We start from the raw sequence: 22,043 nt of genomic DNA, 5'->3' as shown, positions 1-22,043 counted from the left end.
CAAGCACCAATTCTGCTTGAGAATACAAAAAAAAAAAAAAAGGTTTCACAGATGCAGAGCCCAACTAAAAATCAGATTTTCTCTGAGAGTAGCCCTTTACTAAAAAACTTAGGATTTCTGCTTAGTACAATACTATTGTCAGCTAGGTGGAAATTTAACTGCTGCTAGCAACATAGTATCTTCAAACATCCAGTGTGTATTTTTTGATGATGAATTATATACATTATTTAAGCTCATTGTTGATGGCTTGTATCTGCTAGCAGATCTCATGAATGAAAACTAACAAAAATACAATTTGAAGAAAATGCATTTCAAAATCACTCAACTGCTGAAATACCAATTCATGTGGGAAGAAAAACTACAACTAATAACTAAAACATGGCAACAGGGCACAGTGGGAACAAGTACAGATGAATGCATAATCTAACCAAAACTATTAAGCAGTTGAGATGGATAGGCAGAATAAAATTATCAAAGTGAAATTCTGTCAGCATTATTGGAACTCTTCATTCTATAAAAAATGTACTACTTTTTATTGCCAAGTCTGACCTGGAGCCAAGCATGTATCAACAGAGTCCAGATGTATCTCTTATCCAATCTATGGCTGCCAAGCATGTCAGTTCTTTGGTTTTAAAGACATTTTAAACTGGTGATTTGTTAATCTAAGCAAATTTTACAGTTGTTTTCTTCATGACTTTTTACTACAAGCTCACAGTTTAGTAAAAAGGATAATGAAGACAGATGTTCTAAAGCATCAGGAGTAAAGAATGTTATTTTAAATACAAATCCTCATAAGGAGTTTCTGTCAAAGTTTAAATTATGGAATTGGTTACTAAGGATAGAAAAGATCTGTCTGGGGTGTAATTTTATTGTTTTGGATGATTTTTTTACTATTTAAACAAGCTAACATCTGCCTCTACGTGTTTTAGTTAGAGAAGTACAGGAAAGCACAATATTTGTACCTTTTTTAGTAGCTGGTACTTTCCCCAAGACCACTATTTTGTAAATGAACATTTAGAAAGACAATGACATTTACAAGTAGACTTCTATAACAATACTGTCAACCTGGTCTTCATTCTGGCAAATGCTTAGTGGGAGCCAGAGCCTAATTACCCCACTTCAATGAGATTAACCCACACTTTAATGAGATTAACCCATGAAAAAAAAAATAAGCAGAATTCAGTTTTCAGTTAGTCTCAGTACTCATCCCTGCAGGCCTTTAAATCAGCTGTGGTTTTGCCATTGATTTGAGAGGAAGCAGAACAGGACCTTAAGTAATTGAGGTGGGCAGAAAGATAAAAAAGAAGCTTGTTCAGCTCTTTCATCAGCAATTCAGCAATTTCAAATTGCAGGGCAAACTCTTTTGAAAAGATAATCTCTTCGGTATCCTAGAACACAGACCCAGGAGCAGCTTTCTGGTTCTTTTCATTTTGGTTTTCATTATGACAGAGAAAACACTGTCTCTAGTTACTTCAGAGAGAACAGCTGTGTGTCTCCACAGTTAACAACTTATTATTTTTTCATGTAGGGAGATCGTGGCTTTGATGGACCAAAAGGCCCTCGTGGACTTCCAGGCATCAGCATAAAAGGTGAAAAGGTGAGCAATAAATACACCAGGGGATTAATGGAGCGCAAATAAATCTGATACAGGGAATACAGGGTTGATACTCACTACAGAAGGTACAATGAGGCAAGGAACCCATAAAAGACACTGGATAATGTGGTATTTAGTTGAGATTTATGCCAAATAAATTCTCCCAATCCATTTTAACATCCTCATATTAAAACAGAGGATGTTAGAAAAAGCATCTGATTCCGTGTGAAAGTTAAGGTTTAAAAAGGGGAAAAGGGACTAGAGGTTGTTTGCAACTGAACCAGTGGGGAATAAATGCATGTGTGAAAGATAAAAGGTCAGATCCCCAGCTTTACTGACTTCAGAAGAAGTCAGCATGTACTGACTAGCAAGGCAGTTGTCCCAGATTGTTAATGTATCTTTGCACAACTAAGCTACTGTTCTTTGTTTGCCAGGGTGAGTGTGGTCCCCCTGGTTTACCCGGACCAGTTGGATTACCTGGAATTGGAATTCAAGGAGAAAAGGTACAATTTTCCCCTCACCCCACACTTCAGTGTATAGTAACAGAGACTATTTTATTTTTTAATAATTACTTAACTACTCTTCTCAGGGAGTGGAGGGCCCAAAAGGACCACCTGGCTCTAGAGGGCTACCAGGACAGGGGATACCTGGACCAAAGGTCAGGGAATTTTCTGAAGTAAAAGCTACTGTGCTGCTTTTATCATTATGTTTCATAATCAAGAAATGGTCGATCTCTGTAAATATTTACATTAAACTGGATTGCTGAAAACCAATCTAAGTATTGACATAGATGCAGGAAAATATTTTCTTTATTGATATTATAAACCATACAGCAGATCCTACTCCACTGAAAAGCCTTGGTAAACTAAAGCCATGGTTACTTATTTAGGTTTTTGTTTGACTCGCACAGAAGCTTTCAGGTACCACATACCAGACAGTGAGCTGCACTTTGCCTGACACACTTCCACTGGGAGGGTTGTCTGCCTTGAGCTTGTGGTTTCTTCATGGCACATGGAGGTGCAGTAAACCTGTTACAAAAACTAGTTGCCCTTAAAAGAGAGGACCATCTCAATTTCCATATCATCTTTTATTCTCGCTGTACTGTTTCCATTCCAGCAAAATACATACATAGATACATTAGAGATTGACTGCCTTCCTTGCAACTTCTTCCACCTATTGTCTCACCTGAATTTGTGTACCTACGTATCTGGACATAAAAAATGGTCCATGGTGCAAGGAAGACTACTTTTTCAGAAGAAAATCTCTCAGAATAATTTAGCCTTAACTGATTCACAAAAAACAGAACTGTTAATGAAAGACATCACGCTAGAGGTGTTTGGAATGGAGATTAAAGTAATTTTCTGAAAGATGTGACCAGGTTCTGAATGACTGAAGGCTATTAAAGCATGGTATAAAGGAACTAGAGGTATAAGTGGGTCAAGTGTCCATGACAAGTAAAGAACTTTGCAGAATCAAGTATCACCTCTTACACTTTAAGTGACTGTGCAGGGATATGATTACCACTACTAAAAAGTAAAAAAACCATTTGTCTTTGGATGTCATATCTGCTCCTGAAATATCAGCTCTTTGGCAGGAAGGATTCCCAAGGACATACAAGTGTAGATTTACAGCATTAATAATTTCCACTAACAGCTCCTTGGTGACAGCTCAAAACACGTGGCAAATTGCCAGTCTTTGTGACCAAAGGTTTAACACTTCTTACTACAGACAAGATTACACTAATCTTTCTTAAAATTTATGCAATGAACCATATGCTTTTATATTTTTCATAATAATGCTGTTAAAAACTAATATCTGTTTAAGGGTGAGCAAGGTTTGCCAGGAGAGACTGGAGTGCCAGGAGAAAGAGGTATTGGAGAACCTGGTTCTAAGGTACATTGTTAATAGTGGAATTATTTAATCTATTTATTTATTTGGATTATAAATTTATATTTCCTGAGTATGCTTTATGAAGCCACATAAAAACAGGCTTAGAAATAGCTTTTAGGTTCTTAGTATTTTGAATTTTTAACACAGACTTTCAATAACCTCCAGATATGGCAGCATTTTAAATACCCCTGTTCTGCAAAAAATAGTAAGACTAATGGTGACTGGAAACTTCCACCTGCCTGGCTCATGCTCAAGTCATCATTGCACAGAGCTCACCTACAGCTCTGTGCAGAAAACCATCCAGAATATTAAACAGCTGCCAGAACTTGCAGCCCCAAGTGTAAGCTAAGCTGTAGCCAGAGAGGTGAAAAAAAGCCCTGAACAGTGGTTATTGTGCTCCCTTTCCACACAGAATAGGGTGGAAACAGAGCAGCTGCCACATCCTCACACCTTCATAGGAGAAACCAGCTGTGCTGGGGGCAGAAAGAACAGTTGAGTTGCTAAGAGGAGAGGAAGCTGTAACCAGATTATTTCAGTGCTGAAGTGCCCAAACAGTAACCAGTCCCTATGGCATTAACAGCCAGGTTAACATAGGATAGGGGAATCGATGAAAAAGTACTTTTGTGACAGTGGAAAGGCACAAGGCTATCCTGGTTTTGGTCTTGTTTGTTAGGGATTTGTGACAGGGGCTGGAAAAGAAAATAAATTATTCAATGTCTCTCTTTAATTTCACAAAATACAGTAATGCTGATTGAACCCATTTGACCCCAAATTCATCTAAAACCAGGTCAGGCTCCTGAATCTTACATAATAGGGCCATGGTAATTCCACTAACATTAATTGATTTGCATTGCTATTCATCAGCAAGATGTCAGTCATTGTGCCACAGTCAGTTATATCTGATATTTCCTTCAAATGCTGCCACTTAATGAAATGATTGCATTATTTTTTAAGAATAAGCTGAATCATTAACAGCTAATAATTTTAATTGCATAGATAAAATGCACACTTCAAAACAATCAGACAGTAGGACAAAGTAATGAGAACTGTCTTCATAAAAAAAAGACAGGACCTCATATGAATAAATGTTTTCTACAAATATATTTAAAGTTCAAAACAATTAAATCGATTTTCCTTAATTCAGAGAAGGAATAGTACTGAGTCTGCATTTAATAGAAGAACTTACTTTTTACTGATGTCAGGGTGATCCAGGGCCTTCAGGACTGGCAGGGCTGCCTGGTCTTCCAGGAGAAGATGGAGCCCCTGGACAAAAGGTTGGTTCATCTCTCTCTGCAGTCCATCTGCTTCACCCAAAGCATTGCTATTCTCCCTCTGCTGACACCCAAACCTAGAAGAGAGAGTGTTCCTGGACAAGGGGAAAAGGACCACTTTCTTTTCAGAAAAAAAATCTCTTTTGAATATACTTTTTTAGGAAAAACTTCACTTTTTCTAATTTTTTGGGGTGGGGCATTGCCTTATCTTGTTTACTCTTGTGTGCTTTGTGTAACTCATTAAATGCCCTGCAGCTCAGGAGGGAAACCACTAAAATGGCTATGGGCAAGCTTTCATGGCCTTCTGACTGCATTTTTTAATAGATTCAGAATTTAAGGTTGTATACTCAATGTTCAGCTGTCTCTAAGGAAATGTGCTACTTCTCATACTCCACATGGAGTTGTATAGTGCTTGCTTCTGAATATGGGAAAGAGCCCCTGGACACACCTGACATCAGTGGGAGTTTTGTCATTGATTCTGAAAGGTCTATGGTTTTCATGAACTTATTCAAGGGAACACCAAGTTTGTCTTGCACCATGTCCATGCAGTGCTCTGAGACACTCCTTTGATTTTTCTATTCAAGGGTGAACCAGGGTTGCCTGGTCTTAGAGGTCCTGAAGGTGCGCCAGGGATTGGAATACAGGGGGAAAAGGTGAGGATTTCTAACTAAAGGTTTCACTCAAAATTGGAATGTTCCAGGAATAGTTTTGGCAAAGACTTCTCTTTTTTTTGTCCAATATAAGTAACAAAAAATATTATTCTGGACTCATAGTTGTTTCATTTTTTGTTGTAATTATTACAGCCCAGTAATCTGCTTGAACAGCAATTTTCTATTGAGAAATTTACAATATTCTTAGTTTTTCTTTGTGATTAATTAATTTGTCCTATTTGCCTTCAAATTAAAAAAAGAACCAAGTACTAGCAGCCAGATTATATTTTCCTGTTTTGATTATTTTTCTTATTTTTTTAATGTAATTACTTAACTTGCTTTTCAGCTGCAATTATTCAACCTTTAAGATTCCTTTTGGCTTTTATTTTCTTCACAGTATTCTGTGGTAAACTGATTTATTTAATTTCAGATGAAATCTATGTCTTTTTAATTGTACAAATCCAACACTGGACAATTCCTGAGCAGAATTAACTGACTTGCCAGTGAAGGCAACAGGAACAGCTCATGCACCCACCTACAAATAGATGTTTGCTATCTTTCACTGACATTTACAATTGATTTCAGTTAATACATTCTTAAATTATTTGACACGTGTGACATGTCTTTTCCATTTTTGTAGGGAGATCAAGGACAGAGAGGAATACGTGGATTAACAGGACCAACAGGAATGCCTGGACCTGTTGGAGCTAAAGTGAGTTTATTACAATGTTATATGTGTAAAATACTCTCCCAAAGTTGTACATTGTTCCAGACCTCAGAAACAACTGCTCTAGAATGAACTCACTTTATAAAAAAATAGTTTCAAAAAAGTTCAGCAAAGGCTTCTCTCAGCGAGAATCACCATGATCCCTACCAACAACTAGCAGTGTTTTTTAAAAACCTTTGCATTTACCATATTGCCTCCCTGTTGGTTTGGAAAAAGTAAAGCTATATACTGGTATTTTTATACTGAAATATTTGAGAAGATAGTATGGTGTATGGCATATAAATACATGACAGGACTTTATTTTCCCTTACACTGACTCATGGCTAATATTCTTTTATGGATTTGGAGTTTCTGTTAAAATTCTCAGTACTTAATGAAAGCTACTCCAGGTTTATCCTCCAGTTCCTTATTCTTTTGCTATTTATACATACAAGAGTATTTCCCCAAAATGAAAAAGAGGCATAAAGTAAACTGAAGGATACATTTTAAAAAATCTACTCTAACAGAAATGTATAAATGTTTTCAGTATACACTCCCAGCTGGGCAGGGAATCTTGAGCACTGTGTGTGGTGGACCAAGCCTTGAATACACTAAGAAAGGGATTTCTAAAAACATGTTTGTTTAGTGACTGAGAAGAATCTCATTTCCATGGAGAAAACAGAATATGGTAGTTATCAGTTCTCCAAATAGTTAGATTGATCTCTGAATAGAATAGGTTATTAGAAATTCTAATCAAATTTTAATGGAATTAAATGTAAGTTGTTGGATAAATGTTTTCTCTGTGTGATTTTCACGCTCACTTTCAGAAAAATCCATTGTTTTTTCTCTCCTACCTTCACTGCAGGGGGAGCCTGGTGCACCAGGACGTCTTGGAATGCCAGGCCCTCCTGGAAGATCTGTGCCTGGACCAAAGGTACCATCCATGTTCCATCTCCTAGTGCTTAGAAACCCAGGGTGAAAACTGAAGTAGGCTATGTTAATATTTGTGTCAACAATTCTAGCCTTATGAGGTCAACTAAAACTTCTTCTGGACTGCATCCAGTCTAGCTACCATTGTGCCCTGGTATTAATTGTATGCCAGCTTGAGGTGTGGCCTACCTTTGTTCATTTCTTTATTTTGAATAACTTTGGATATCAAAGCACATTTGTTTATTCTTTGTATTTTTTCTATTTACTCTTTCATTTTTATTTATGCTTTTGGTGTTTTTAATGTTTGCAATAGCAATAAATAAAATGAGCTGTTATGTTCATTATATATGAATTTATATAAAGGAAACCCACAGCCTGTGGTGTTTAATAAGATATGTAAGGAGAGGATTTATTTTCTTCATTGCAGGGTGACATTGGGTTACCTGGTATTGCTGGACCAATTGGAGAACCAGGTTTTGGGCTTCCTGGGGCAAAGGTAGTTTCTAAATTGTTAAACTGATTTCTGATACAACTGTAAAATAAGGCAGGAGGATTTCAGTGAAGCAGCAACAAACCTCCTAGGATGGCCACAGTGTTCCACTGAACTGTTCCACAGTTAATGTGTGTGTCCTACAACTCTGGCAGAGTATAAGGATTTGCAGAGCTGGAAAACCATGGATGATCAATCCTCCAGAGTCTGTAACTGTAAACTTTCAGATGGCAGGGAACCAGGAGAGGAATGACTGTTTCTAACTGATGTGAATTCAGAGAGAACACCCCATTAACCCTGCTTACAAGAGCCTACATGTTAATTAGCAAGAAGCTGATTTTTCTCAGCCAGGCTCCTTTGCTTCATTCATAACTTCAGGGTTAATTTCATAACATTCATAACACAGGGTTCTAGTGTAAGAAGAACATGAATATGTAGCTAATCTCTAATGGCTTCTGTGTACCACTGCCTCAGTGGTACCTAGATTCAACTTTCATAAGCCACTCTTCATTAAAGGAAAGATTTTGTCTGGAGACCAACAAACTCAGGACATATAAACCTGTGTTTCTCCAAATATACTGGATCTTGCCTGCCCCTCCACCACCTTTTTTTCTTAGTGAGTTTGACAGTACTTTTGAATACATCCCTAATCCCTTGTTCTTGGAGTGAACTGACCAGAGTAACAGAAGCATGAGAAACAGGTGACAATCTCTATCTCTTTTTGATCAGTCAGTGGTTTTCATGATTTTTACATTTATTTTCATCAGGAGGAGATTATGCTGATGGAATCACATAATTTTTTGGTATAGAACAGTCAATTCAGAGAACTTCATGTTGTCCCATTTCTGGGGATCTAACAGGAATCAATCAACTGGAAACATATCCTTTGCTCAGAATTGCAAGTCTCTCTCCCTCAACCTTGAGCCCCCCAAAGCTCTTTCAATTGGGCAATACTGCATGTTTCTGTGACTACATTCTTCACTTCTTGCTGTCTTTGTCAGCATTTGTGGTTCTGCTTTTGTTTAGTTCTTAGATACACAACCATATAGAGTAAAGCCACAGAGGGTAAAGCTTTTTATAGCCTAATTTTTTAAAGTTATTTTTGCATGGGTCTTTTTTTGCCACTGTTTTAAATGCCCATATTTTGGGTAGCTACAGGAACAAATGCAATCTTGATCATCCATTCTATAGCAACTGAGCAACTCGCTGCACACCCCAGTGTGGCTGGGAGGGTTAAGGTCCTCTGAGTTTTCTTGGTAAATCTGTTCCTGAGATACTCCAGCTGTCTGGATCCATGAAAGGAGTTTAGCTGTATATTTCCCATAGGAAGATCCTGTTATACTCAAAAAGTTTAATGAGGTTCCACAGCATTACAGGAAAATAGAATTCTAGAACAAATTATGATAAATATATGAGAAATACAACTAAAGTAATTTCTTCTTATATGTAGGCCACAAATGACAACAGACATAGGTCTTGAAAAATATTAAAATTAGTGACTCAGGAGTGTAGATGATGAGCACTATTAAATGTCACTGGTTTAGTCCAGGATTAAATAAACCTAAAATAATAATTCACATAGTAAAATACATTAGCCGATAGACAGATAAAACCAAATTATATATATTTGCCAAGTGAGTTTCATGGATAATTTCCTGCTAGCAATTGTCTTGGCATTCACTCAGGTGTTTCTCCTGCCTTCATCAGGGTGACCAAGGCCTTCCAGGACCCCCTGGGCCCTTTGGGCAAAAAGGAGATGGTTATCCCGGCCCACCCGTAAGTTTATAGATTCTTCTTTTATGTGAATTGGGAAGAAATAAGTGCTACACCTAAGGGATTATCCTACATGTCTGACATGCTAGGAAAGATTTGCTGGTCTAAAAGCCTAAAAGGCTAAAACTCCTCAACTGTGGAAATGCACTTCAACACATTATAAAATGAATCTCTCTCTGAAATAGCACAAGATCATCCCTGTCCTTTTCTCTTGATACACCCTGTAACATATTCCAGGTGGGTTCTTTTTGCCAAAGTATCACTGATGTTTCAATCAGTTCCCTCAAAATCTTCCTGCAGGGTCCTGTCTTCTGCCCAACCATAGAAAATTTATTCCCAAACAGGAAAATACAATCTAGCTAAGCAGCTGGATCCATATACATCCCAGAACCACTGAAAAAGCAACTGGTGTGCAAAGAGCCAGAACTAATGTTTACAGAGGCCGTTATTGGTAGATATAACCAATCCCTTCAAAGAGATGCAAAGAGAAAAGGCTCCTTCTTCTCCCTTCCCTGCACGTGTGCAATGCTGAGGTCACATATCCAGTCTGCTCTCAGCGTGCTCCACCAGCCCTGGCAGTTACCTGCCTGTGCAGCGAGGAAGTCTCAGAAAGATTGCTGGCTACAGGCAGGGAGTTTGGACCACACATACTTGCATTTGCCTGTGCTAAAGACAACAGCAAAAGTGCTTGCATTTGCCACACTGAGGAACCAAAATTAACAAATATAACGTGGAAATTGGAAATTGATTTATAATACCTTCTGCTATTTCTATGCAACCCAATGAAGAACTGCTTCTGCAACTGCCTCTTCATATTAGACCCCTCTACCTTCAAACACATTCAAACCCCTGCATGACATGCAACACATGTAAATGCTACTGATACTACTTCTGGCATATCAGAGTAAAGTTTAACCAGTTGTAGATCACAGTGATCCCATTAAGAGACAATATAGTTAAAATACTACCATGAAAATATTAACAAATGCATGTAGTCAATGTAGCTGTAAATTAAATTTATATTTTGTTTGTGCAAACAATTTCAGGGCTTGCCAGGCCTCCCTGGGATTCCCGGTGAACAAGGCCCAGATGGAGTTGGACTACCAGGACCTAAGGTACAGGCTTCAAGTTCTAGAAAAGCAAATGCTTGTGTATACTCTACTTCATAGAGATACAATTCCTACCTATAGGTCTTAGTCAGAATACCTATTTAATCCACCTTTAACTTTCTTCTCAGTATATAAAAGGTAGATCCTTTTTGGTTTAGGTTTGTTGAGTTTTTTTTTTTTGTTTGGAGAATCTGGAATTCATTTTATAATATAGGAATTGTAATTCCTGTGTAACTGTGGATAATTTACTTGAATACATTTAGACCACCAGCCACTGTTTATCCCCAATAACTTCCTTGCCCTGCCAGCAATATCCTTGGGTTAGCATTGTTTGGACTTGCACAGTGCAGTTCAATAGTTCTCTTCTCTTTGTCCCATTTGGGTGTAACAGATGCTTGGAGTTCTAGAGATACATTAAACTTTGGTATTCACTACTTATTTCTTAAACTATTGGCTTTCAGGGTGATCCTGGTAGTAGGGGACCAGCTGGCCCCGTTGGTCCCCCAGGAAAAGGCTTGCCAGGACCAAAAGTAAGAGATTTCAACAACTATGTTTCTCTTTGTCTAATTTCCAAAATGGGGGGGAAGTATACTATAAAAATGTGTGATTATGTATAGACATCTGCATGTTTTCTGTCTTCACTGGAAACAACTAATCCAACAAATAATCTTTATTTTGTAGAAAATCAAAAATATTTCTGGTGACAAGCCATAAGCCATAGCCTCCTTGTGGCTGCATATGATAAATGATAAGGTGATAACCAAGCAGTGAAGATCAGTGACAAAACATTTAGCTCCTGCAGACATTAGCTGCAACAGAGTGGCAAAAATATCTTCAGATCTAGCATTGGTCAGAATTAAGGGCCGGGCAAGCACTTGCTATGTCTTGCCTACACTACTGTTACAGCTATAGGCACTACTGATGAGTTCTTCTGGGATTAATTCCTCTTTTTTATTGTATAAATCAAAGAATCATCTAATAGCCAGTATGAGGATTGATCCCTGCAAAAAGGATTATATTTGTATTTATTTTGTAACCATGACAAAGGCCTAAAAATAACTGTAACTATAAAAAGCAATTTTCACTGTGAAACCTCCCAAACTGGAAATTCTCATGCTTCTACAGCTGTTTTAGAAGTCTAATGAATACAAAAGAAATTGTTTGAATGTAAATTTAAAGGAATTCAACAATGTCAAATGCAAAGATTATGCAACATAATAAGGAGTTACCAGCACACTGTGACTTACAGGTCCCTGAGATCCAGTTCCCATTGCAGGAAGGCGGGGTCCAGAGAAAAGCAGTGGTGAAGCACCTTCTCAGACAGCACTAGTACCAAGAGACAGCATGTCCATGGGATCCTCACAAATGAGGAAATTGAGCATTTCATGCAGGTTACTAGAATAGCAGTACAGACATAAAATTAATATGTACTGTGTGGGTTTTGATTGCTTCCTGTGAGTAACACGGAATGGGAACATTTCTCCTAGAGTTCTATTGAAAACTAGCTTATAAATTAGCAACAAGTGTTTATTTGCAATGCCACATTAGTATGTATATGTATAGGTCTTGCTGTGTAATGCTGGTAAAAGATAAAAAAACAGTAATAATCTTCTCTTAAATTTTAATTGAGTCCCCAATGTGGCACCAATAAAATCCATCCTTCAATGCAGCATATATCTCTATCAGCAAGGTGATTCATGTTCACTAAGTATTAAGCCAAGTGACTCCTTCAAAGTATAAACTGGATTATTAAAATCTGATAAAGGCCAAAAAGAGTATTTCTCAGCTAGAGCAAACCAGCCTTATTCCCACTACTTATAAAAGACATGTTTGAGGGTAGAGGAAGGACAAGAAATTACACAGTGGTATAACAACTTCTTGTGTATTTTTATTTTGAACATTCTCTAGGGAAGCATAGGACGCCCAGGGCCACCTGGCTCTCTGGGACCTCCTGGTGAAGGTATTCAAGGAACTAAGGTAAAACAACTCAGTGTCTTCAATATTTAACCTGTGCTGAGTGGTCAATCTGACCATCACGGTGTTAAGGAGATTTCACATTGCTTCTTATATGAAGAGAGCCTCAGGCTAGAAAATGAGAAGGATAATGTGAGCACCTGCAAAGTATGTTCTGTCTACTGCTGCAAACTAGCCCAAGCATGTGTGTGTTGAGGAAAGAAGAATAAACTTTTATCAGTTAAAGATACCTTTACAAAATTAAAAGTACCACTCCCTCTTCCTCAACTCTCATGCCCACAGAAACAGTCTGAATTAGTTATGTATACTACCACTCTATTCAGTAGAGAAAAAGCCTCCATCCTGAATGTGAGTACTATTAATTTTGCCTTGTAATATGCACTTTTACCCAAAGCATCAGTCAGATGAGACAGACTCAAAAGATCGAAATAAAGGCAAAATGAGAAGGTATAAAATGGGATGGAAAGAGGGGAAAAAATAAAATTGCAATCAAATCAAAATTAAATCCAATAATGATCATATGTGTTTTCAATATTGTATATCTTTATACTGGAGAAGTATTTGAGAAATATAAGTTAGCCACTACATTGTCTCAAGTGCCTCAAGATCCTTGTTAAAATGCAGTTTAAAAAAGTTTCTCTTTGAACATTTTAAATGACGGTGTGATGAATGATTACAAAGGGTTAATATCACTACCTGTTTTATCATTAGGGGGAACAAGGCATTCAAGGAATGCCAGGACCACGAGGCCCCCCTGGAGATGGGCTTCTGGGAGAGAAGGTATGATGTCTAAATCAGAGATAATAGTGAGATAATGTCCTAGATGGAAGCCAACACACTCAAAATGATCTTTTACAGTCAGTTCTCATTGAAGGCATGTGAATTCTGTGTAAAAGGAGCCCTAGACACCAGAAGATTATATTATTGTTGGAATTATATTGTCACAAGAAGTTATATTATTCTTTTATTATTAAAACAAGTATTATATTTAATATTAATTTCTTTCACCTATCTGCTATGCAAGATATTTTAACTAAATCAATGTTAAGAAAAAGAGAACGGTGGGCTGGAATCAGTTTTTAGATGTGATCACAATGGCTCAGAAAGGCTGTACTAAGTCCCATAGTCTACTAAAAATCAAACCAAGGTACACTAATACACCTATGTTTGCTATGCCAAACACCTTTTTTGGGCCAAAAGGTTTCTCACAGTGATATTCCCTTTATTCATTCTAATGACACCCTTGGATTTCTTTTCTATTTCTCTAGTGTTATCTTATTTTTCTAAGGCACAGATAATAATTTCCATCATGCAATAGCCCATAAAACCCCTCAGTCTGCATGTAGTTGTTTGAGATGTTTCATTGTTCAAACCACTTCAGGTAATCTATGCCCATAAAAATGCTTAGCCAACACTACAAGTTATTAATGAAATTAACAAAGTACCAATTTATTTAAATGATCTCTAACAAAGATGTCTTAACTCATGTCACAACCTTAATGTGCATTCCACAAAGCCTATGAGAGAGAAATTTGAAAAGTGTAACAAAAACTGACTTACAATTTCTGTCTGCTTACCACCATGGTTTTAAAGGGAGATCGAGGAGCTACAGGTGACAAGGGGAAAAAAGGAGAAAAAGGTGATGTGGGTGACCCTGGTTTACCTGGAGAACCCGTGAGTAACTCAGGTTTATCGCAGATGTTATCATAAACCACTCAGAAACAAAGCTGAGTGTGTGTTCTTCTTTCTCTTTAATTACATATAATCTGAAACATTTAAGAAACTGAAACTATTAAAAACTTTAAAAACACAAAGAAGACATTTACTTGATTAATACCCCACTTCCCACATGGATGTGGTTTCTTCCTTAAGGCAGTTGTCATGAACTCAAGCAGCAATTAAATACGACACAGCCACTCAGTCATCTACCCCCCAACACTGGTATGATGGGGAGGAAAATCAGAAGAAAAAAAAGTAAAAAAAAACATCTAACAAGCAGAAGACTCATGGATGGATATAAACCAGTCTAATAATTGAACCTATAATAATAATAATAGTCTATAATAATAATCATAGTCATAATCATAAAAAAGCCAGGTGAAGCCCAATAAGATTGCTGCCCACCCTGTGATGGGTGCCCAGCCCACCCCCGAGCAGTGATGGGCCCCTCCCAGCCGACTCCCTCAGTTTCTGTGCTGGGTGTGCCCTCCGTGCTGTGGAACATCCCTCTGGCCTGGCCAGGTCAGCTGTCCTGGCCATGCTCCCCCCAGCTCCTTGTGGAGCTCCTCACTGACAGGGCATGGGACACTGAAAAGTCCTTGACTCTGGGTAAACACCACTTAGCAACAACCAAAACAGCACTGTGTTATCAACATGATTCCCATGGTAAATCCAAACCACAGCATTGAAACAGCTACTAAGAAAATGAACTCTATCCCAGCCAAAACCAGGACAGCAGTGAAAGACAACTGACAGTCAGTGACCCAGCGGGAGACTTGAGGTCATCCACTCCCCATAAACCACCTTAGGACGCTGCAGGTACTACATGCACAAGGCAGTGCATGTGCATTAGAAGCACAGGTTTTCTAGTTTAACTTTCTATTGGAAAAATATTATTCTAATAATGGTATTGATGAAGTTGTATTCTGAATTACAATGTTACTATCTAATTGCAATAACTTAATTAGCAATCACTGTTACAGGGCAAAACCGGACCAAAGGGAGACCAAGGCCTAACAGTAAGCAAATTCCATTATTTAAATCCCATTACAGCAAGATATAAACAACACTATCAGATGAAACTAAGCCTTTTAATTATTTTGGAAAGAGCTTTCTGATTAGAAACTGACTCAGCAATAATATAGAAAGAAACCAACTCAAAGATTTCTGATTTTTTCTTATCTACTTTATGCTGAAATGGAATTAAAAGTTCCTGGTGACTTCAGGTATTTTGCTGCTATATGTTCTTTTATAGCTAGTGTTAGATCACCCAGGTGTGTACTTGCTGCAGGAAGGTTTTTTTGCAAATATTTAAGAGTATGAAGAGCAAAGATCTTCAAACTTGTCATGGTTTATCATGCTATGAACTTATTTATATTTCTGCTAAGCCTGTACCACATTTGAGTCAAATTCAGTAAAGTATGTCAGTGAGTATATAAATATCACTACAGTTTATGATGAAAGCTGAGAAGCAGTAGCAAAAGGTTGTATTTGAAAGACTGATTCAATGCCAGATGAGTCCTGTCATGCACTTCAAAATATGTAACAAATGATTGCTTTGAGAAACACTTTGTTCACATGTCACAGAAGCTCTCATTGTTCTGAACAGACAGCTCTGAAGGCAGCAGTGTGCTGATGAAGGCTGGGTAATTGTGGGCCAGGTACATCAGGGCTGACAACTCCCATTCTGTATTGGTGCTCTGGCACATGTCAGCTCGCTACAAGCAATCCTATGCTTCCTAAAGTTGGGTCTATTTCTCTGCTCCCACAACATTTAAAAGGGATATCATATTATGCAGATGCTAAAATATATATGCCTTTCAGTTTAAATGAGAATCAATTAATCACAAAACATTTTTTTAAATAACAGGAGTTAATTGTTTTCGATAGAGATGTTAATGTGTTGTCAAGTTATTGATTCTTGTATGCATATGAAATAGTTTATTGTAACATGTGGAACTCATTCCCAAGTTCAGAAGTTAAACAGTAATATTTTTCTCTGTAGGACACAAGACTTACAGTGTAAGTCACTGTAGGACACAAATATTGATTATAAACAAAATATTGGTTAGTGTTAATATTATAGCTCATTTGAAAGAGGCAAATTGTAAAATATTTTAATATTTAATTTTTTTCACATCTAGAGAGAAGATATCATTAAATTAATCAAAGAGATATGTGGTAAGGACTCAGGAAATCTTTATGTTCAAATTCTGTATTTCCTTCACTACATTTGCATTCTTCTCTTTTCCTAAAACATGCCAAATCAAGTCATTGTGATCTGGGTTTCTTTTATTTTTCCTTTGTAGGTTGCAGTATTAAATGTAAGGAAATTCCTATGGAGCTTGTATTTGTGATTGACAGCTCTGAGAGTGTGGGACCAGAAAATTTTGAGATTATCAAAGACTTTGTAACTGCTTTAGTAGACAGAGTAACTGTAGGCAGAAACGCTACCAGAATTGGCCTGGTGTTATACAGTTTAGAAGTTCGGCTAGAGTTTGGTCTCAACAAGTATCCCACCCGCCAGGATGTTAAGCGAGCAATTAGGAAAATGCAATACATGGGAGAAGGCACTCACACAGGAACTGCTATCCACAAAGCAACCCAGGAAGGATTTGCTGGTGCTCGAGCAGGGGTGAGGAAAGTAGCTCTTGTGCTAACAGATGGCCAAACAGACAAGAGGGAAGCTGTAAAACTAGAGCTTGTTGTTCGAGAGGCCCACGCAGCAAACATCGAAATGTACGCAATAGGAATAGTAAATACTTCAGATCCAACACAGGCTGAGTTTGTGCAGGAGCTAAATGTGATTGCTTCAGACCCAGACGGAGAGCACATGTATCTCATTGATGACTTTAACACCCTGCCAGGTGCGTTCAGAGACATTTTATTCTGCCTTGTATCGGATGCTTCTCATTTTATTCTGCCTTGTATCGGATGCTTCTCTCCCAGCCTGCCCCCCTGGGCAGGCTGGGAGAGAAGCATTATCTTTGTGGGTATGTTTTGAAACTGCAAAGTAATAGGAATCTAGAGATACAGATCCCCTTTGTTTATGGTGTCACATTATGGGGCAACTTGCCAATGGGGGAATGTCAGTCACCCAGTATAGGAAAACAGCTGCTTAAACAAGTTTTCTAAGATGAGTAAGTGCTCATGCACTGAAAATCTGACTGTAGATCAGAATGAAACCCATTGTCGTAAATGCTACTTGTTCGCTCCCCTGGGGAAATAACCCGTTTTCATGTGGTTATTCACAGCAGCAAGATAAGCAGTTATTTTCCTGTTACCAGCTAGTAGTTATTACTAAGCTTAGATGAACACCCTTACCGAAGATCCCTGTATTTTCTACCATGTAGAGGACTTACATGCTGGCAAATTTGTGACCAAAAAGAACATACTCCAAAGAGTCTGGAATAGTCTTCTTAGATGTGTGTAAACAACCTGAAGGAGTTCTGGATTACATGCATATTAGTGACATATATAAGTAATCCAAATTTTAAGAATACATTGAATTTCTCAGTATGATAAGTTTTCTACTTTTTTTTAACAGCTCTGGAGTCCAAATTAGTCAATCAATTTTGTGAAGATGAACATAGCACCTTACTATACAACCATAATGAAAATGGTGCAAGTATAAGTGGGCAATCCTTCCAGTCAGTATCTCCAAGTTCTTTACATTACATACTTCAGAAGAACAATGTTAACAGACAATCACTTTCAGCACAGACACTTAGAGTATCTACAGTAGAAAGTCCTCTGAGTCCTGGCCATCTTCCTCAACCATCAGCTCCGGTATGAAAATTCAGCAGAAGTTTAAAGTAGATATCTTTCTGTGCCACCTAACGTAATTTGTACCATTTCCCTTAATTTTCTGCAGGACAGGTACTTTAACTTGGTATGCTCAGAGCTGGTTGTTGTGAGTAAGAGCTCTGATGTTGCATGCAGGCAATTAACTAATAGCTATAACTTATTCCTGATACTGTTACAAGGATTCCTTTGTTAAATACAGTAATATTTGTGCCACAGTGTGATTCATAACAATATTAAAAGCAATTACACTGTTATAATTAAGTCTAAGAACAGTAATTGAACTCAATTGTAGATTATAATTTTAAGTGTATAAATAAACTTCCATAAAGCTCAACTAAAAAAATATTTATCCAACATTTAGATATGACAGCTTTCCTGGTAAACCAACCAGGAGAAGTTGAAATTCTGGTTCTTAACACTGAAGTCAGGGTAAATGCAAAGGAAAAACACTAGCAAATCTCTAAGTCATGGAGGGCTTGTTCACTTTGGAACACTTCACAGTATCTGGAAAGAAAAAAATCAAATGCTTATTTCAGACCAACGTACCTTCTGTAGTCTATGACGCCTACGAAGAGGAACAAGATGAAGAACAACAGCCAACCCTGCTGACAGGAAACACTAGAGGTATTTCTGTTGTCATTCATTTCTTCATTTTCATTTTTGGCTGAAGAAAAATCAATGTCTTATTCTGATTCTTTTCACCTGCAGCTATGTTACCATTATTTTCATCTAAACAACCACCATCCAATAAAGGGATAACATCATCTCTCTCAACTGCAGGCCCCACACCAAGACCCGGTGGGTAACAGATCATTCTTCATTTTTTTACCTCTTTGCCTGGTACTAACTTTTAACAAGGCTTTAAATCAGAGTAATTTTGTTCCATCCTCCAAAGACTTTGTGAGTCCGTGATGTAGAAGAGAAGTAGTTTCAGGATTTTATAACAGATCTAGTTGCAGTTCTTGTCTTTCCAAGTTCTGGATCCCATTGCTCCACTTAAAGCAAAAGCAAGGTTGTCTACAGCCTGAGAGGGAGCTCCTAAGGGGCATCAACAGGAGAACACAATGCTCCCTGAGGGTGGGCCAGTCAGCAGGTCATTCATCAGCCAAGGAGGGGCAGTCTACAGAGGGGGAGACTTCATTAAAGGCAAAGACAATGATTTCAGAATTGGACAGAAAGAATGTTTGTCTCTTTCAGAGGAGCAATAGGAAAAAAGCAGTGTTTAGTCATTTTAAGTATAATAAATGGCTGAGTACTTAAAGGGTTGATTCTTTTTATATGAAATGTCCAAATGTATTTTGTTCATATTTGGGGCATTTTCAGTTTCAGTAATAGTGTATTTTGATGGGAGCAACAGAAGAGAGCGATAGAAACATGTTCCCAATGTTTCCTGGGAACAGTGGCATGACTTATTCAGTCTCTGGCACTAACGTTTTTTTCAAAAAAAGTGACAAGATACCAGTTGCAAAAGACAAAACATTAGTCACAACTTTAAACTTCACAGAAAACTGTTTTCTATCTCATGATGTTATTAAGGTGAGTGAGACTAAATTAGTATGTTACAGTCCTCTAATCCATATTTGTAGGAGTTTTAAATTCAAAACTTATGTACATGATTCCTACCATTTTATTGGATAAGTAGCACAAATATCATACAAAAGCAAGACAAGAGTTTTATATTCTTCTGAGTATTTAATGTCCCTTCTCCCACACCAGAAGGAAAATTAATGTATTGCAGAAGGATGCCTCAGATGCAAAAAAAAGCAGATGCAACTAGTTTACAGCTCTTTGGCTTAAAATTTCAGTTTGCTCACAAGACTGGTTGAATGTAATCAGATTTCAAAAACTGTATTTTAAAATTCTCATATTCATATAGTTCGCTCTTTTCGTATGTGGAGCCATAATATTTTTATTTCTGGAATTACTAGAATCATGCCTGTAAAGGAACAGTTTATTTGACTACCAAGATGCACTTATAACTTGTCTTCAATATTAACATCTTTAGAACTAAAAGTGAATCTTAAACTATTGTGTAAGACTAGCAGGAAAAAAAACCCCAAAGTAAGAGTTTTAAAGGTAAAATCTATGAAATATAATTTACTTTTACAAACGGAATGGTTTCTGTTCCTCTTTTTGTTTTCATTTTAGAAAGTACTGTGGGCCTGCGTTGCAAGCAGAGGCTGGACCAAGGGCCGTGCCGTGTTTACACAATCAGATGGTATTATGACAAACAAGCCAATGCCTGCGCTCAGTTTTGGTATGGTGGCTGCCATGGAAATGCCAACCGCTTTGAGTCGGAGCAGGAATGCAGGCAGGCTTGCGTATTTTTTTCTGGGGGTAGCAATTAGTCTCTACAATAAAAATGATAAGGTTGAAGCTATTGATTGTTTGGCTTTTTTTATCAAGTATCCAGCGTAGTATCTAAAATCAAACCAAATAATTTATGAAATGCTAACATTATGAAGTCACATGCCCACTAACTATGAAAAGTCTACCTATGCAAGCATACTTAAATACTTTTAGTATTTATTCTATGGCATAGGGGTTATAACAAAATAGCAAATTTTCAACATTATCAAGAGTACAAAATTTCCTTTTTTACTCAGTTATAGTTAGACCAGTGTAGCATTTGTCATAGCAGTTGCCCTTCCTTCACCTAGATCTTTAAATACTAGCATTGTACAATCACTAACTAGACCTTATTTTAAACTACATATATTGCTTTGGAAACCAATCCTTGGTCATTATGTAAGTTCTTTTCCCTTTGTTATGGAAATCTAATATTTGGCATGGATTCTGCAATGAAAGCTTCACTTCTTTTAAATGAAACTATTCTCACAAATAGTATTTTACTATCTAAAGCACAAAACATCAACTTCCAAGTGACACGCAGAGTACTACTTAATACAGATAAATACAACAAATGCATCAACTTGTGGCCTACGTGCTCTCTGGGTCCCAAGAGAGCAGTACAACCAAGCTGAAGGGGAGGTGGTTCAGTTACCCACCTTCCCCAAGCACATCACAGGTACATTTCATCCTTTTTATTTTCAGTAAACTCTCCTCAGTTTTTATTAGCTAGCCAAGATCCAGGACAATTACAGTTAAAACACATTGACAGATTTCTATGAGTGAATATACCAATAACTGGCATTACTGTGTTTTGGTTAGTTCATGTCTAAAATGGTCCTTCCAATGTGTTTCTCTTCTGAAAGCCAAGTCTAATTTTTAAATGCATTTTAATATTTTCATCTTCCTTAGTTAACTATTTAAACTTATGTTTAAAACATTAAACGGCACAGTTTATTGTCTGCCACTGTGATATTACTTTTTACATTTATATCTGCTTGTACATGTTGAATTTCCTGTTATTTAATATACTTTAAAGCTTATTTCTAATAAAACATTTTTGGTTTTACTGCCAGGCCAGAAAATGGATTATGGTACATTTACAGGACTAAAAACTTACCTCACAGCTAAATGACATTCATTGTGTCATGTGCTTCTCACAACATAACCAGATTTCTGCCACGGCCCTTATCAAGGCCAAACATCTCAGATTATGCACTCATTGATCATTTTTTGTTGGATTTGTGTGGTTTGTTTGGCTTTTTTCCCTGAGCAAATGGTAACGTCAAGCATATCAACAAAAAGCGGAGTTTGGCCTCAACTAAAACACCCTCCCTCCTTTGTGCTCTCAGAACCCTCAGCCCCTCTCCTCACGGAGGGAGGTCGGGGCATTTCCCGCCCGCTGCTTAATTTCATCCAGCGGGCGTCCATTTCCGAATGGGTGCAACGGGCTCCTCGCCAACCCAGGGACAAGCTTTAGGGGAAGAACTACCAAAGGACAAGTTTTTTTCTTATGAATCTTATTTGCAGTTTGCTGGGGTTTTTTAAATTTTAAAGTGGCAGGGCACTGCGATTAAAATTTGGATACAGTTTTCAAGTCATTCCAAATTAAAAATGACACACCTCATCAATTTTAAAATAAACCCAAAACCACCAAAGAAACACCCAGTCCCACACATCCCCAGGGCTCAAGGCTGCACCACCGAGAACGCCAGGATCCCTCAGATTTTGTGTTTGAGCCCCTCAGCCGAGCCGGGGGAGGAGCCAGGAGGAGGAGTGCG

The 22,043-nt window shown here is 37.7% G+C and overlaps 1 protein-coding gene across 1 annotated transcript in view; it reads left to right on the top strand.

Annotated features, from left to right (window-relative positions):
- The window catches only part of LOC139593431 (collagen alpha-1(XXVIII) chain-like), a 32,773-nt gene extending 12,497 nt beyond the window's left edge, over window positions 1–20,276 (top strand). Inside the window, exons 14-35 of the mRNA XM_071434255.1 lie at window positions 1,529–1,597; window positions 2,029–2,097; window positions 2,184–2,252; window positions 3,419–3,487; window positions 4,687–4,758; window positions 5,340–5,408; window positions 6,046–6,117; window positions 6,977–7,045; window positions 7,469–7,537; window positions 9,239–9,307; window positions 10,351–10,419; window positions 10,875–10,943; window positions 12,322–12,390; window positions 13,099–13,167; window positions 13,981–14,061; window positions 15,090–15,125; window positions 16,251–16,287; window positions 16,416–16,973; window positions 17,654–17,895; window positions 18,450–18,537; window positions 18,622–18,711; window positions 20,062–20,276. Of these exons, the coding sequence (XP_071290356.1) occupies window positions 1,529–1,597; window positions 2,029–2,097; window positions 2,184–2,252; window positions 3,419–3,487; window positions 4,687–4,758; window positions 5,340–5,408; window positions 6,046–6,117; window positions 6,977–7,045; window positions 7,469–7,537; window positions 9,239–9,307; window positions 10,351–10,419; window positions 10,875–10,943; window positions 12,322–12,390; window positions 13,099–13,167; window positions 13,981–14,061; window positions 15,090–15,125; window positions 16,251–16,287; window positions 16,416–16,973; window positions 17,654–17,895; window positions 18,450–18,537; window positions 18,622–18,711; window positions 20,062–20,261 (2,304 nt within the window). The 3' untranslated portion in view covers window positions 20,262–20,276. The remainder of the gene's footprint in view (window positions 1–1,528; window positions 1,598–2,028; window positions 2,098–2,183; window positions 2,253–3,418; window positions 3,488–4,686; window positions 4,759–5,339; window positions 5,409–6,045; window positions 6,118–6,976; window positions 7,046–7,468; window positions 7,538–9,238; window positions 9,308–10,350; window positions 10,420–10,874; window positions 10,944–12,321; window positions 12,391–13,098; window positions 13,168–13,980; window positions 14,062–15,089; window positions 15,126–16,250; window positions 16,288–16,415; window positions 16,974–17,653; window positions 17,896–18,449; window positions 18,538–18,621; window positions 18,712–20,061) is intronic.
- Window positions 20,277–22,043: the final 1,767 nt, after the last annotated feature.

Source organism: Agelaius tricolor, unplaced genomic scaffold (assembly GCF_023055355.1).
Source record: "Agelaius tricolor isolate 1412-34295 unplaced genomic scaffold, bAgeTri1.0.p SCAF_10, whole genome shotgun sequence".
NCBI classification, from domain to species: domain Eukaryota; kingdom Metazoa; phylum Chordata; class Aves; order Passeriformes; family Icteridae; genus Agelaius; species Agelaius tricolor.
Note: the sequence above shows the minus strand (reverse complement) of the source record. Positions and strands in the feature narration are given on the sequence as shown.